Source organism: Bufo bufo, chromosome 5 (genome assembly GCF_905171765.1).
Source record: "Bufo bufo chromosome 5, aBufBuf1.1, whole genome shotgun sequence".
Lineage (NCBI taxonomy): Eukaryota > Metazoa > Chordata > Amphibia > Anura > Bufonidae > Bufo > Bufo bufo.
Window position 1 is genome coordinate 487408883 of NC_053393.1, and position 16378 is coordinate 487425260.

The following is a 16378-nucleotide window of genomic DNA, read 5'->3' on the forward strand; positions in this document are numbered from 1 at the left end:
CGCATGGAACTTAGGCAGGAGGGAGCCTGCCCGCTTTCCACTCATCTCAAGGGACTGGAGAAGGTAATGGGGAGAAGGGATTTAAACTTCTGCTTTCCACATCATTTCCTGTCCCTGGGGGCAGGGTACCCTCCTGCTGAAGTGCCGTTGTGGGAGGCGTACAGAAAAAATGGTGTTCTGTACCTTGATACAATTCTTACGCAGACAATTCTGGAAAGTGTCCTTCAAATGTTTAAGAGAGCTTGTCCAACTTTACATTTGGCCTCATTTAGGTTTTGATGCATCAAATAAAAGAACATATACTTAGCATTCAATCTCTCACCATTTTCACAACTGATTTTCTAGTCCTCACCCTGGTTCTTGTTTACAGGCCTCAGCACCTCTTGCGCCATATACCTATGAGGCCAGTGACTGGCTGCTGCGGTCACGTGCAGTATATAGCTACATAACACTGCAGCCTTTAAACACAAACTGGAGGTGACTACTGAAGCCCCAGCAGTGGAAATGGCGGCAGGTGGGTGTTTAAGTGGTGAGTATATGTCAGCAGATCTGTAGCTGTGAAACTGGCTGACCTGTTACATGTGCACTTGGCAAATAAAGACATCTGTGTTGGTCCCATGTTCATATGTGCCCACATTGCTGAGGAACATGTTTTAAATATATGCAAATGAGCATCTAGGAGCAACAGGGGCGTTGCTGTTAAACCTAGAGGCTCTGCTCTCTCTGCAACTGCTGCACCCTCTCCACCTTGATTGAAAGGGTCAGGCAGGCGTGATCAGCTTTACACTGCCAGACCCTGTCAAAGTCAAGAGGACGGAGCAGTTGGAGAGAATCTAGGTGCAACAGCAGCAGGTCAGCCAGTTCCATAGGTACAAATCTTCTGACAGATGTCCATTAAAGTATAACTGTCGTATTTTATATATATATTTTTTTTGGAGTATTGGATTGTGGTGATTAATATCGCCTTGGTGGCCCTATTTCAACTTTTCACTGTGTATTCAATTACCCCTTAATTCCACAGTTTTGTTCCCTGTACTGCCTACTTTTACCTGTGCTAAAAATAGGGTTGCTAGGCATGGTCCGTCTATCTGTTGAAGGACAGAGGACGCAGAAGCAGGCTGCGTGCAAGGTCAGATTACTGACAACCAGGGACTGTAAGTAAATGATTAAAGCCAGGTCCTCCCCAGCAGCTGATAACAGTGCCTGGGCTGTGTGCACTTCGCAGACGCTCCCTCACTCAGCAGAGCTGAAGAAGTAGAGTTGAAGCAGCGCAGACCAGGGAAGGGAGATCTGCCGTCTGCTCAGTGTATAAATGAAAGCAACATGTGGTAAGAGGACCCCTTTGTGCTGCAGGAGATTAGCCCTTTAGGGGGGAGGGCTCTGGTTACTGACACTTTTGGGGGGCTATTGTTACTGGCTAGTGAGGGCAGGCGGGATTAGCCTCAGGGTGAGGGCAGTGGCGGCCATCTTAACTGAATAGTGAAATTGCAGTTTTATGCAGACTGGTTGCTAAGGGCTGAATCTTATTAAATATGGGGTAAGTCAGTCTAATAGTAACTGATTCTGGAATATCATGTTATTAGTAACTACATATATGAAAATTGAAATTAGGGTCTAAGTGTGACAGTTATCCTTTAAGGGTTCTTTCACACAAACAGATGCCGTGCGTGGAATCCACTGCGTGAAAGAGTGCCAAGCCCTGTTACGGACAGCAGAGACGCGGAGCATTAACATGATTGATAATGCTATTTGCCCCTCTGATCTTTTTACTACAAAATCACAGTGACTACTTTATCTCACTGTGATTTTGTAGTAAAAAGATCACAAAGAGGCATCAATCATGTTAATGCTCCGCGTCTCTGCTGTCCGGAACAGGGCTTGGCTCTCTTTCACGCAGTGGATTCCACGCACGGCATCTGCTCGTGTGAAAGAGCCCTAAGAGAACTGTGAGGTTTTCTTTCACGTCAGACATCCCCTTTAATACAAAGTACATTATCTGACTTGTGTGTACATTTTTCTTATTAACCAGTAAGAAATTAATGAAAACAGAGTCTTTATTAAATGGGAAAAGAAAAGAAAACGTAACAGTGCCTAAATCTTTATTTTTTTCATAACCTACATTTTTTTTTTCAAATTAGACATTTTATTTTTACAACGTATGTCACAAAAAAAAATTAAATTACCAATATTTTACAGTTATGCTTGATTCCAGTCTTAATGGAAGAAATAGGACAAAGTGAAAAACCCTCAGATGTTTCTATTCCATGTGAATACAGTTGTGCAAATTCAAGTGAACTGCCTGCAGCTGTTAGTGTAAAAGATCCAAAACACAAATTGCTTTAACCAGAGGAGCAGGAGAGAGACAGATATGTACCACTTTGCCCGGCTGCTGCTAGATACGCCTCAAAATCGGAACAAATATCTTCGTACAATACAGTGCGACCTTCTGCTTCTAAGATACTGAAGCAAAATACTTACTCTGAATTGTACATGGGCTTAAAATGCACATTAAAATATAGGAACAGGAAAAAAAAAAAAAAAGAATAAAACTAAAAACATTATCTTCGATCAACTGAAAACAATTCTTGGTTAAATTAAAATAACTTTTGCCAACAACAAAAGTGATTTTCTTCAAAAGTACTACACACAGTATACTCTTGGGAATGTAAACAGTTGGTTAAATCTGACAAAGGCTCATCTTCCCCTTAATAAAGGAGAAACTATAACCCCCATTTTCCTCTTCCATAAAGAGAATCAGTTTTGCCATAAAAAAAAGAGCAGTTTCGCAACAGCTAAAGATCATTTCACGTTCACAACTTTGTAGTGTTGCAACTATGTGGGGGAACGTACATACATAATACTGTAAATTGTAGCAGCTACCACTCCGTGAAGCACTGCCCCGTATAAAAATGGCCTTTTAACTTTTTTTGGGGGTGAATGAACCAAGAGTTAAGCCAATTGAGCAAATGCAAAAAATATGTTTTTTTTTCCTCATGGAGATCAATTCATTCTGAACACAGAGGAGATAATAAATCTGTCAAGATTTTGTGCAAGGATAAAAGTTCACCATTTGTAGTGTGAAAGTGTTCTGCACACCTGACATTGCTCCTGGACGAGGCATTGTGGCTGACATCAGTTAAATGACTAACAAGCTCACTGAAAGACACTATCAGAAATGAACAAAAAAGTGAAAAATCCATGTGGTAACAAGGATAACAGCTCAACATGTAAAACCCCATCGTTACTGGCTCTGGTTTGTCGAATGTCAAATTTTTTTTTGCAGCAGGCTTTGTTATTAAAAATAATAATAATAATATATATATATGAAAAACCGTTTTCAGACAATATTTCTGGATTTTCTATAAACCAAAGGGGGTTAACATAAGCCACACGATAAACTATGCTTTACTTAATCAGATGCTTAATGGCGATGAAGTGTGTCTCAAGGATGATGAAATAGATGAGGGTTTTACTTTCAGATAAGACTCTAGCAGTCTCCCTTTTGCAGTAAATAGGCAAAGTCAGTTCAACACACCCAGTTTAAAAAAAAAAAGAAAAAAATTAAACAAAAAAAAAATATGCAAACCACAACATTTAGTTTATCTACATCCAGCTTAACAGCAACATTTATAATATATCAACAATAATTTTTTAGCATTTTTTCGTAGGGTACCTTTTTTTAAATGTTCTGATTATTTACAACTGTACAAGCAAAGCACACACCTCGAAGTGCACATATTTAATACAGTATTGACTATTTGCATTTACATTTCAACAAACTGGAAAAAAAAAAAAAAGGAGAAAAAAAAAAAAATGTTCGAGATCTTGAAGGTATATTACAAAACTGTTGCTAGTTCCTGTACAACAGTGTCATTACTCAGGTCAGTCATAACAGAGAAACCAAGTAATTTTTTTTAATATATTTCACTCAAGCTAACCCAGGAGGGGTCAGACCTTAATGAAATCTAAGCTGTCTTATACAAAAGTTAAGGCAAAGTCATTTTCAAGTTTAAATAAAATTCAAGTCTTTAAATATTGGATGGAAATATTGAAAAAATAAAAAAAAAATAATTGTAAAACAAATAGGAAAAAAAAAAAATATTTAATTCTTCTCACTGCCTAAACCTGGAATTTATCTTGCAGGCTTCTCCGGCAGTGTTAAAGAGAAAGGAGCAGAGAAAAAGAAAAAAGAAAAAACACGCCTGGAATAAACGGTACCCTACAGCGTACACTTTCGCTGCTCTGAATACTTTTTAAACTTTACATATTTCAAACTAAAATAATTTAGATTCTTCTTTATTAGAAACGTGCTAAATTTAGTGCATCCTTGTCCTTCAAAAAGTATTTAATGTATACAACCTGCAATAAACCTTTAATCCCAAGGTTGTTATGACATCTCCCACCGTTATATATAGATATATTTTTCATATATATGTAAGTAGATATATAGAAAACAAAAATTCTAATACATCGGCAGCCCGTTTATCTGATCAAAACGGAAAAGTTCATGGCACCTGGGAGATGTCATTAAGTAGTTAACCCCTGCTGCAAAGCATTCAAGGATCCATGGGCCAAAGGAATAAAAAAAAAAAATGTTTAAAAAAATTCACATAAAGGAGCAATAGTTGTAAAGGATAGAGGGCAAATGAAAACCTACATGAAGCAGAGATATATAGCAGTAAGTGCTTGAACTCTGTTCTCTAATTCCTTTAAGAACAATGTGCTTTGAAACATCGACTACGTTAATGTGTTCTGTAAATGTGGAGCTGGATAAGAGTTAGTAGCACGGCTCAACAATTACTGGCAAAAATATGCAGCTACATGAAACTAGGCATGTCAAGTAATGTAAAAGAAAGGGAACAAAAACTATTCAGTAGTTCTTTTTGGTAGCATTTGATATTAATGCTAAAAAAATTAAAAATAATGTCTGCTATACATAAAAAAAATTAAGAAAAAAAGACAAAAATAATTACTTGAACTTCAATATCCAAATGTTAAGTGGTACAATGGCATTACTTGATCGGGTGGGGGGGAAAAAAACAAACGTATAAACTTATCACGAGTGTGTAACTACACGGCCTTATCCAGCAACTCATTCAGTAATACATGGGTGTGGTATGACAGCTAATGTGTGATGTGTAGGTCTCCCTTTGGCCTTTTCCCTTCTACTGAGGAGATTTGAGTGGACTTCCAGGTTCTTTATTGACACGTTTGCCAACAGCCAGAGGAGGTGGAGGAGATCTACGCCCCGATAGTCTCCTCTGGTCTTTGGGCCGCCCTGGGTTTGATTTTGCAGGAGGAGTGTCTCTGGATTTCTCTATTGAGGTGTCATTTCCCTTCCTGTCTTCTTTGACACAAACAATAGAGTTTTGCTTCTGTTCTTTTGAGGGCTGTAATGCAGGCCCATCCTTACTTGTTCTCTGGCATATCTCAGCATAACTGGGCTTTCTTAATTCCTAAAACATAAAAAATCAGGTATTTAAAATTAAAGATGGAAACCTGCAAACAACAACAGTAACAATAGGGTTGGGCGATATCAAAAATATTCAGACGATAACGATATTAAGAAATGTATCGCGATAAATACCCGTTTAAAAGAAAAAGCCACAAGGAGCCGTTCTACTGTAAGGGGGCAGCCACAAGGAGCCGTTCTACTGTATGGGGGCAGCCACAAGGAGCCGTTCTACTGTATGGGGGCAGCCACAAGGAGCCGTTCTACTGTATGGGGGCAGCCACAAGGAGCCGTTCTACTGTATGGGGGCAGCCACAAGGAGACGTTCTACTGTATGGGGGCAGCCACAAGGAGCCGTTCTACTGTATGGGGGCAGCCACAAGGAGCCGTTCTACTGTATGGGGGCAGCCACAAGGAGCCGTTCTACTGTATGGGGGCAGCCACAAGGAGCCGTTCTACTGTATGGGGGCAGCCACAAGGAGCCGTTCTACTGTATGGGGGCAGCCACAAGGAGACGTTCTACTGTATGGGGGCAGCCACAAGGAGACGTTCTACTGTATGGGGGCAGCCACAAGGAGACGTTCTACTGTATGGGGGCAGCCACAAGGAGACGTTCCACTGTAGAAGGCGGGGGCCACAAGGAGAGGTTATAATAAAGTCTTGGGGCCACAGGCCACCATACATACAATAATACTTTACGATATACTTTTCCCGCGGCTGCTTCGCTTGTGTGCTCTGATTCTGACATCAGATGTCGGTGGGCGGAGATTTGAATATGGGACAAGGAGGGGGGAGAGCCGGGGGCGGCCGCGGCGGGAAATAATAAGTTTGTAATTTAGTCATCGGAGCACAGGAGCAAGGCAGCCGCAGGAAAAGTCTCTCCAGAGACACCCTACTCACACAAAGTTCGCCACATAGAACCGGCACGGGTAGGTGACGGACATTGATGTCAGATGGTGGGTGGAGTCTGGAGACTTGAATAAGGGAGGCGGAGCAAGAAGGAGCCAGGAGCGAGTGGAAGTAATGTGTTTGTACTCAGCGCTATGCAAGGTGCAGGGGTGGGCGGATGCAGATTTAGAAGCGGTCAGCGCACATGACCGCTTCGATGACGACACAAAATACCGCCATATCGCCGTTTTTTTTTTATACCGCAGTATATCGTGAACAATGGTATATCGACCAACCCTAAGCAGCAACAGCAGCAGCAGCAACAGCAGCAATAACAATAGTTTTAACAAGAATAGTAATAACATCAAAAGTAAAATTTATATGTACTCACTGTAGCAGCTCCATTAACCTGAATGGATTTACTAGCAGTAATGAGAGTGTTTGAAATCCTTTCAATAGTTGGAGACTCTCGTTGCTGAACCTCAATTATTTTAGATTCACTGAAAAATTATGAAAAAAAATGTAAATATCCTGTAACACACCAAAGCTAGACCTTAAAAGGGTTCGTCACGCCCTTTACATGTTATGAGCTATCCTCCGTATAACTGGCTGGGGCTGACATCCTGGACACCTCTGATCAGCTGTTCTGTAGTAGCGTCAGCACTAGAGTTTTATCCGTTGTGCATTGGACTGTGCTGGTTACTGCAGTGAATGGGAGCAGTGCTGCAGTAACCAGCTCTGCCCACTACACAGCGAACATAGTTCCAGCGCCTCTGCAGAACACCTGATCAGCAGCCGTGTGGCGGGCCGGATCCCCAGTAATCAGATTCATCAGATGAAGATGGAATCACAGGTTTCCCAATCATACAACTTATGATGTTATTTCTCTTGAAGGGGTTTTCCCCACAATACACGTTCATCACCACCCCCATCATAGCGTTCAATTACAACTTACTCAAAAAACAGCCTACCCGATGACAGATTTCTGTGATAGGCTGGTTTCATATGGACATACAATGAATAAAATGTCAACTCTGCAGTTCTGCTGACTTTAGATTCACGTATAAATAAGAATGTGAATGTGTCGGTTATTTAAAAGTTCCTTTGAACAGTGGGTAGCTGGGATCAATTTGCCAATGAAATGCTTTGTGATCACACAAACCTAGAATTTGACCACCTGAGATACAGATTATTTGGTGAAGAAAAGTTTAACTTACTCTGGAGAGTGTGATGGGGAGGGCGGACTCTGGTAGGTCACTGGCAGAGCAGTAGGGACCGGCAGCAATGGTTCCCGTGGAATTCCAGAGGGGACAGTGTTTGTACTTGCATCCACATTAATGTTCTACAAAAAAAAAAAAAAAAAAATAGACGAACAGAGGAAAAAAAACATAGGTGAAACAAACCAAAACTCAAACAGTCTACACAGAAAGTGTGTCCAATAATACCCTTAAAGGGAATGTGTCGCCAACATTTTTTTTACTGCCAGTTAAAGCTTAGATAGTGCCATTTTTCTCTAATCCGTTTTTATTTTCAGACTATGGATTTTATTCTATTTCCTAAACATGATTATGGGGGCAGCCATCTTGCCCAAACAGTTTTTAATCAGCATTTAGATATATGATAATTAGGGATGAGTGAACTCTGGTTCGGTTCCAAGGTACCACTTGGAACCGAACCAGAGTTTGGGAAAGGTTTTTTTTTACATTAGAAATTAATTTATGAAGTTATTATGCAAAGTCTTTCGAGACTTCGAAGTAAGAACTTCGGCTCATCTGAGCCAATACATTCTAATACTGTATGAAGCCCAGCATTCAAACAAAGTATTATGCGAATAGACTTCGGATGTTTTATCTGAAGTCGATTCGCTCATCCTTAATGATAATAGATATATGATTTACAGCAGCCACCACAGGCCATGGGCACAATAGTCTGACTTCAATGGGAGGTTTTTAGGCATGCTCTGAGACCTGGGCAAAAGTCAGGAAGGAGTAAACATGTGACATCACCTATTGTAAATGTTAGGTCCTGTGTTATCCATATCTATTTATACCTATATCTAGGTAATTTGTCATTATAATCCTGCCTGTAATGATAAGCAGATAACTGCAGTAAAGTGATCTGAACACACTCGTGTTGGTTGATTCGGATTCGTCCTGTTTGGGACAAATCCAAGTCTTTGGGATTTGTTCCTGATAACCCTATATACTTCTAATGTATGTGCTCCACATAGTCTGAATAAAGATGCCGTCAGTAACACGAGACTATGCGAGCACTGTAGTCTCACAGTAACTGCGCATGCACAAGAATCACAGACTGATGGCCATCTTTATTTAGACTGTGCGGAACACATAGAAGTAAATATGGTGATCGGGAACTCATTCTCATTCGCTTTGGACAAATATGGACCTACCAACACTTGGGGTGGCGCCATCCTGGTATACACACGCACTTAGGAGAGTATTACTGACCACCTGATTACTGAAACAGCCCACGAACAGGGAATACGCTGCTTTATACATTACTCCTGGTGACTAGTCTGGCTGAGCATATGGAGATACTACGGCTACGTTCATATTTGCGTCAAAGGCAGTCGGTTTTTAATGGATAGAATAGCAGTGCACACGTCTCTATTTCTCATGTCAAAACGAAGGACACTGCTGAGAAACCATTTATAAGTCAATGTAGTCAGCTATGTGACCGATCAGTTATTGTGTCAAGGTGGAAGCCACGACGCAGGTGTGAACAAGCCTCATGTGTGTTCAGATAAACTTTAGGATCCTGGGAAACCAAATTCCCGTGGCTGCACTCCTAGGCAATGTCACAACCGCTCCCAGCAAGCTGCATCAGCAAAATGGGAGCAAATAAGAGCTGAAAAAAATGTGAACTCCCATGACTGCTCTCCCCCGTTAGCAGAACTGCCATCACTTCTCTATAAAAGACGGTGTTCTTACCTTGTCTTTTGATGTGCTTATTACCAAACTAGACAATGTGTTCTCAAAGAAGTCATCAGGTTTTAAATTGCCAGCAGCACCAGGTAAAGGTGGGAAACTCGACAGTCCCAATTCAAAGCTAGGAGAAGGAGGCTTTATGGGTGGGGGAGACTGTGTCAGGCCTCTCTGGAGGGGGAACAAATATAAGATGTCAAAATTTACCTCTATCACAATTAACTAGCTTACAAACACAGGTACAGATTTATTAAAAGCGGCGTCACTTCAGCCAACTTCAAAGCTAAAGCTGACATTTGATGGGATAAATGTATGTGCATGTAGACTGCATGTGCCCTGTGTGTGAAATAGTCACCATACACATTACTGCAACCAGCTGCTTTAATACTGGCTAAAATTAAGCCATTATTACAACGGGATCTGTGTGGAGTAAACACTAAAATTTTTACTCAATTGCAAGTTTTTTTTATTTTATTATTTTTTTTAAAATGTATTTAACATCTTTATTACTATACAAAACGAGTACACAAAAAGAAATTCATTCTTATTATAAATTATCACCATTTTTAATTTATTTTTCCCCCCTTGACCCCATTACCCTGCGATGCGTCCACCCCCTCCTCCCCCCAACCCCCCCTCAAAAAGAAATAGGGAAAGAGAAAGAAAGAAAAAAAAAAGAAAAAAGGAGACTTTTGTATTACTTACCAGTAAAGTCTCTTTCTCGCTCTTCCTTGGGGGACACAGGAAACCATGGGTATAGCTCTGCTCCCTAGGAGGCGTGACACTAAGTGAAAGCTGTAAGCCCCTCCTCCATCAGCTATACCCTTCAGCCTGGAGAAGAGACTGCCAGTTGCGTGTCCAAGTAGTGAAAAATAACCACCAACCGGAAAAAAGAACTGTCTAGCCCCAACGGGGGCAACCAAGCCGGAACCACAACTGTAACCCAAATGAAGGGCGGGTGCTGTGTCCCCCAAGGAAGAGCGAGAAAGAGACTTTACTGGTAAGTAATACAAAAGTCTCCTTTTCTCGCCCATATTCCTTGGGGGACACAGGAAACCATGGGACGTTCCAGAGCAGTCCCAGAAGGGAGGGACCAGAACAAACTAGACCAACACCAGGGGCATCAATCAACTGCCGCCTGCAACACCAGACGGCCTAAAGCGGCGTCAGCCGACGCATGAGTATGCACCCTGTAGAACTTGGTGAAGGTGTGCAAGGAGGACCAAGTGGCCGCCTTGCAAATCTGCTCCGTAGAAGCCCGATTCCTCTGAGCCCAGGAAGCCCCGACCGCTCTAGTGGAGTGAGCGGTAACACCAAGGGGCGGAACCTTGCCCTTGGCGAGATAAGCCTCAGTAACAGCCATCTTGACAAAACGGGCGATAGCAACTTTGGATGCCGCCATCCCTCTGCGCGACCCCTCCGGAACCACAAAGAGCGAGTCAGTACGCCTGAAAGAGCTGGTTACCTCCAGGTAAACCTTGAGCGCCCTGACAACGTCCAGGCGATGAAGCTTCCTCTCCCGCGGGTGGGAAGGACACAAAGAGGGGAGAACGATGTCCTCGTTCAGATGAAAGGCAGAGACCACCTTAGGAAGGAAGGAAGGGACCGGACAAAGAACCACCTTGTCCTGGTGGAACACTAGGAAAGGTTCCAGACAGGAAAGTGCCGCCAATTCGGACACCCTCCGAAGAGAGGTGACGGCTACAAGGAAAATAACCTTGGAGGACAGAAGTCGCAAGGAAACCGTCCGCAGAGGCTCGAAAGGAGAAGCCTGGAGCGCTGAGAGAACCAGGTTCAGGTCCCAGGGCGGTACCGGAGGGCGGTACGGGGGAACCGCGTGAGCCACGCCCTGAAGGAAGGTCTTGACAGGACCAAGGGGGGCCAGTGGGCGCTGAAACAAAATGGACAGCGCAGACACCTGACCCTTCAAAGAACTCAGGCCTAGACCTTGGGCCAGTCCGCTCTGCAGGAAGGACAAAACGGTGGGGAGAGAAAAGCGGAGCGGAGGAATCCCCAGATCGGCACAGAACCCCAAAAAGGCCCTCCAGGTCCTATAATAGATCCTAGAAGAGGACGGCTTACGGGCGCGGATCATGGTGCGGACGACGTCCGCAGAAAAACCCCTACGCGTCAGGACGGTGGTCTCAACAACCACGCCGTCAAACGTAGGGACCCTAAACGCGGGTGGAAGATCGGTCCCTGAGAGAGAAGATCTTCCCTGGTGGGCAGCGGCCAGGGCGCGTCTGCCAGGAGCAGCATGAGGTCGGCATACCAAGACCGGCGGGGCCAGTCCGGAGCGACCAGAATCACCGAGACGCCTTCCGCCGCGATCTTCCGAAGGACCTTGGGCAGGAGAGGGATGGGAGGGAATATGTATGGGCGCGTGAAGCCTCGCCAAGGAAGAACGAGGGCGTCGGCTCCGCAAGCTCCCGGATCCCTGGCCCTGGACAGATAGGCGGGGACCTTGTGATTGAATCTTGAGGCCATGAGGTCCACGTCCGGTATGCCCCAACGAAGGCAAATGGCCTCGAATACCTCCGGGTGAAGAGACCACTCGCCGGGGTCGACAGTGGTGCGACTGAGGAAGTCCGCCGCCTAATTGTCCACCCCTGGAATAAAAATTGCCGATAGGGCCGGGACGTGGGCTTCCGCCGAACGGAGAATGCTGGAGACCTCCCTCATTGCAGCAGCGCTGCGAGTGCCCCCCTGGTGGTTTATGTACGCCACAGCCGTGGCGTTGTCCGATTGTACACGAACTGGATGACCCTTCAACAGATGAGTCCAGTGTCGTAGAGACAGAAGGGCCGCTCTCAGCTCCAGGACATTGATCGAGAGTTTGGACTCCAATGGAGACCAAATGCCCTGGACGGATCGGGGAGGAAACACGCCTCCCCAGCCCAAGAGACTGGCATCGGTTGTAACCACCAACCAGTTGAGTGGCAGAAAAGACCTGCCCAGAAGAGGGGACTGTAACCACCAGCGGAGAGATGACCTCACCGGAGGCGATAGATGGAAGGGATGATCCAGAGACTGCGGCGATTTGTCCCAGGAGGAGAGGATCGCCCGTTGGAGAGGGCGGGAGTGAAACTGCGCAAATGGGATCGCCTCGAAGCAGGCAACCATCTGCCCCAAGACCCGCATGCAGAAGCGGAAGGACGGTCGACGGTGGAGAAGGAGACCCCGAACCGCCCCACGGAGGATCAGACGTTTTTCCGAGGGAAGACGTACTTCCGCCGCTCCCGTGTCTAAAAGCATTCCCAGGAAGACCAGTTGTCTGGAGGGGGGAAGGGAGGACTTGGGGAAGTTGATGACCCAACCGAACCTCGCCAGAGTCTCTAGAGTGAGATCCACGCTGGCAACCGCTTGAGAAAGGGACGGAGCCTTGATGAGGATATCGTCCAAGTACGGTAGCAGAAAAACACCCCTGGAACGGAGTAAGGCCAAAACCGGGGCCAGGACCTTGGTGAACACCCGGGGGGCTGTTGCCAGCCCAAAGGGAAGGGCGACAAACTGGAAGTGGAGGTCCCCCACGGCGAATCGGAGGAAGCGATGGTGACACCGGGCTACCGGAACATGGAGGTAGGCATCCTGTATATCGATGGAAGACATGAAATCTCCCTGCTCCAGGGAAGCCACCGCGGAACGGAGGGACTCCATCCGAGACCGTCGAAGGAGGAGAAAACGGTTGAGCTTTTTGAGGTCCAAAATGGGCCGCACCGAACCTCCCTTCTTGGGAACTACAAAGAGGTTCGAGTAGAACCCTTGGAACCTTTCCTCTAGAGGAACGGGGGTAATCACCCCCCTGTCCAGTAAGGCTTGAACGGCCGCGGAGAACGCAGCTGCGCGTTTCGGGTCCCGCGGCGGGCGGGAGCGAAAGAACCGATCTGGAGGGAAGGATGCAAATTTGATTTTGTATCCGGAGGACACAATTTCGAGGGCCCAGGCGTCGGAGACGTGAGCCAACCAGACGTCCCTGAAAAGGGTGGGTGGGGGCGCGCCTTCAGGCAGAGGATTGCTTTGCTGCGGGTGTGCGGGCAGCCTGCGGCTTGCGCCAGGAGGGCTGCGCCCGAAAAAACGGCTTCCTACGCTTGTCCTGGGGAGGAGCCGAAGCGGCAGCTGTGGTGGGAGCCCCAGCGGGAGGACTGAAAACGAGACGCACCAGGGCGTCCGCGGGGGGCGCCCCTGGCTTGGGGTTGAGGAAGATGGGTGCTTTTACCACCCGTGGCCTCCGAAATAAGTTCGTCTAGGCGGACCCCGAAAAGGCGGGAACCCGCAAACGGTAGCCCCGCCAAGGAACGTTTGGAGGCAGCGTCCGCTTTCCAAACCTTCAGCCAGAGCTCCCTCCTGACGGAAACTGCCAGGGCGGAGGAGCGTGCAATAAGGGCTCCCGCATCAAGGGAGGCCTCACAAACAAAATTCCCGGCCCGAATAATAAGCTGGGCCAAGGAACGTAGGTCCTGGATGGGGACGTCCGAGTCCAACTCCTGTTCCAGCTGCGCACCCCAAGCAGAGATTGCTTTCCCTGCCCAAGCAGAGGCAAAAACCGGTCTGAGAGCAGAACCGGAGGCAGCAAAAATGCCCTTGGAAAGGGTCTCCATGCGACGGTCCTCCGCTGACTGAAGAGAGGACCCGTCGGGAACAGGGATGGCCGTGTTCTTTGACAGCCGGGCCACAGGGGGGTCCACCTTGGGTGGGGAAGACCATGTGGCCACGACATCGGCTGGAAAAGGATAGCAAATGTCCAGCTTCTTGGGGTTGACAAAACGGGCGTCCGGGCGAGCCCAAGCCTTAGACACCACAGAGGAGAAATCAGAGTGGATTGGAAAGACTTTTGAGACCTGCCTGGGTCTGATAAAGGAGACGCTAGCTGCGTCCGAGCTAGGGGGATCATCCTGCACCTTAAAGGTGTCACGAATATCAGAGATGAGTTGACCCATCGCTGAGGCTAGCTTGGACGGCAGGGCCGAGTCCATTTCCAAATCTGAAACCGCCAATTCACCTTCAGAGAGCGAATCCTTTGGAGAGGAGAGGCTCGTCTGGGTGCGCACGCGTGGCGGGGAGAGTGAGGCCTCAGAGGAGGAGGCTCGCTCTACTCTAATACGCTTCTGAGAGTGCCTAGCTCGGGAGGGGTCACTAAGAGAGAGTGAACCCGCTGCAGCGGCAGAAGCAGTGGACCCGGAGGGCGCGACAATCAGAGAGGCGTCCTGCGGGGTAGGTGGCCTGTCTATTAGGCGGCCCACGACATGAGTGAGGCTTTCCACGGCCTGGGACAGGGATCTAGCCCAGTCAGGCGGGTCAGAGGCAGCAGGGAGCGACACAGCGGGCGACTGAGGCTGCCGTGGAGCCCGGCATGCAGTACAGTGCGGATCAGACTGCCCCCGGGGAAAGGGTTCCCTACAAGCAGTACAGGCATGGTACCAAGGCTTGGCGGCTGCAGAAGGGTCTGACATGGTGGAACAAAGATGTTGCACTTAAAGTGGGAGACCCCAAAGAAAAGGAACGGGGATAACACCCAAGCGACAGTACTGTGGCACGGAGGGGGTTAAAAGTCCTACCAGACCCGGATGATGCAAGCGGCAGCGGTAAGGGGAACAGACTGAGGAGGCTGTGGAGGAGAGGCAGCAGCACGGAGATGAACGGCTTCGGATCGCACTGCAGAGAGGATTCCACGCAGCACTGTGAGAAGTGGAGCCCGATGAACCCGGAAGTAGCGGAGCGCATGTAGGAAGCTCCGCCCCCCCTCTGCCGCTCTGAAGCAGAGCCGCGCGCGCGCGGCAAAATGATTTTAACCCCCCAAGTGATGAAGTGCCGGCCATGAAATGGCGCCGTTCACGCCATGTAAGCGGCCCCCGCCGCGCCTGCTTCAACCAGAGCTCCCTCCTGCGATGTGGCAGACGGTTTGCTTGCCTGCAGCCGTCCCCTGTAAGGCAGCGTCCCTGTGCCCAGATAAAACTCCCCTCCAACATTGCCCGGTAAGGGGGGGGGGGGGGGGGGTGGAGGGGGGGGGGGGGGGGGAATGGCTGTAGTAGTGTGGCATGTAGCAGTGGCCATGGCCATGGGGGACGTAGCAGCGGTGGGAGGGAGGGAAGGGGAGGCTGGAGCAGCCACTCTCACCATCCGCTGTCTTCACCCTCAATCCGTCCAGCAGGGTCGCCCCTTCAGCTCCTGGCACCGCAGTGGCAGGAAACCGGGGGAGGGACTTGGCGTGCGGGCGACCCTGAGCTGGCGGGACGCAGGGGAGCGAGGCTGCCCTGGTCCACCTTGTCTTCTGTGGGGGAGGCGGCAGTGCGGAATTACCGGCACTGGCGCAACTCAACCCCGGGAGAAACAGAGGGGTCTAATGCGCCTCTGTTGTCCCTGTAGGTAGAAAAAAATCGAATTAAAAACAACAAATAACGCAAAAATAAAAAATCATAGGAAAACAACCCTGCATAAGCAGGGGGTGTCTTGCCTCCTTGGACACTAAGCAAAAACTGGCAGTCTCTTCTCCAGGCTGAAGGGTATAGCTGATGGAGGAGGGGCTTACAGCTTTCACTTAGTGTCACGCCTCCTAGGGAGCAGAGCTATACCCATGGTTTCCTGTGTCCCCCAAGGAATATGGGCGAGAAATACATTTTTATTCCATGTGCAGTCATATCAGAACTACCAGCCATCCCATATCTTAACCCATTTGCAAGTTTTTAACTTTTCACTACCTGCCTCACACTGAATCAGTCAGGGAGCAGCTCAGAGAGCTCGATCTGTAGCCCTTAGCTGTACTTTCCTAACAACTCAAAAACTCGTTCTAGCCAAACTTGCATTGGTTTCTTAAGAGTTTCGCTTATATGAGTGTTTATGAAGCTGTCAGGAGTTCTGAAATAAGGGAGATTGAGCCATCAGAGCAGCTCCCTGTTGGATTAGGTTTGAGGCACAGAGTAAAAGGCTGTAGATGTAGTGAAAGTGAAATCTGTAGAGGAAAAACTGTTGAAAATGTTTCATAAAGACAAACTAAAAAAAAAAGAATTTATTTAACCCAAAATAAGTAAAGGGCAATGGTAAAAAAAATTCCCTAAATATGTGTCCACAGCCTTATAATAAAATACATCTATTTCTT

At 47.2% G+C, this 16378-nt stretch overlaps 1 protein-coding gene across 3 annotated transcripts in view; it reads right to left on the reverse strand.

Annotated features, from left to right (window-relative positions):
• Positions 1 to 2095: 2095 nt before the first annotated feature.
• The window catches only part of LARP4B (La ribonucleoprotein 4B), a 123822-nt gene continuing 109539 nt past the window's right edge, over positions 2096 to 16378 (reverse strand). For all 3 annotated transcript variants that reach the window (XM_040434214.1, XM_040434215.1, XM_040434216.1), the window contains 4 exons: positions 9292 to 9456; positions 7558 to 7682; positions 6732 to 6840; positions 2096 to 5456 (listed from right to left, as the gene is read on the reverse strand). In XM_040434214.1, the coding sequence (XP_040290148.1) occupies positions 5166 to 5456; positions 6732 to 6840; positions 7558 to 7682; positions 9292 to 9456 (690 nt within the window). In that variant the 3' untranslated portion in view covers positions 2096 to 5165. The remainder of the gene's footprint in view (positions 5457 to 6731; positions 6841 to 7557; positions 7683 to 9291; positions 9457 to 16378) is intronic.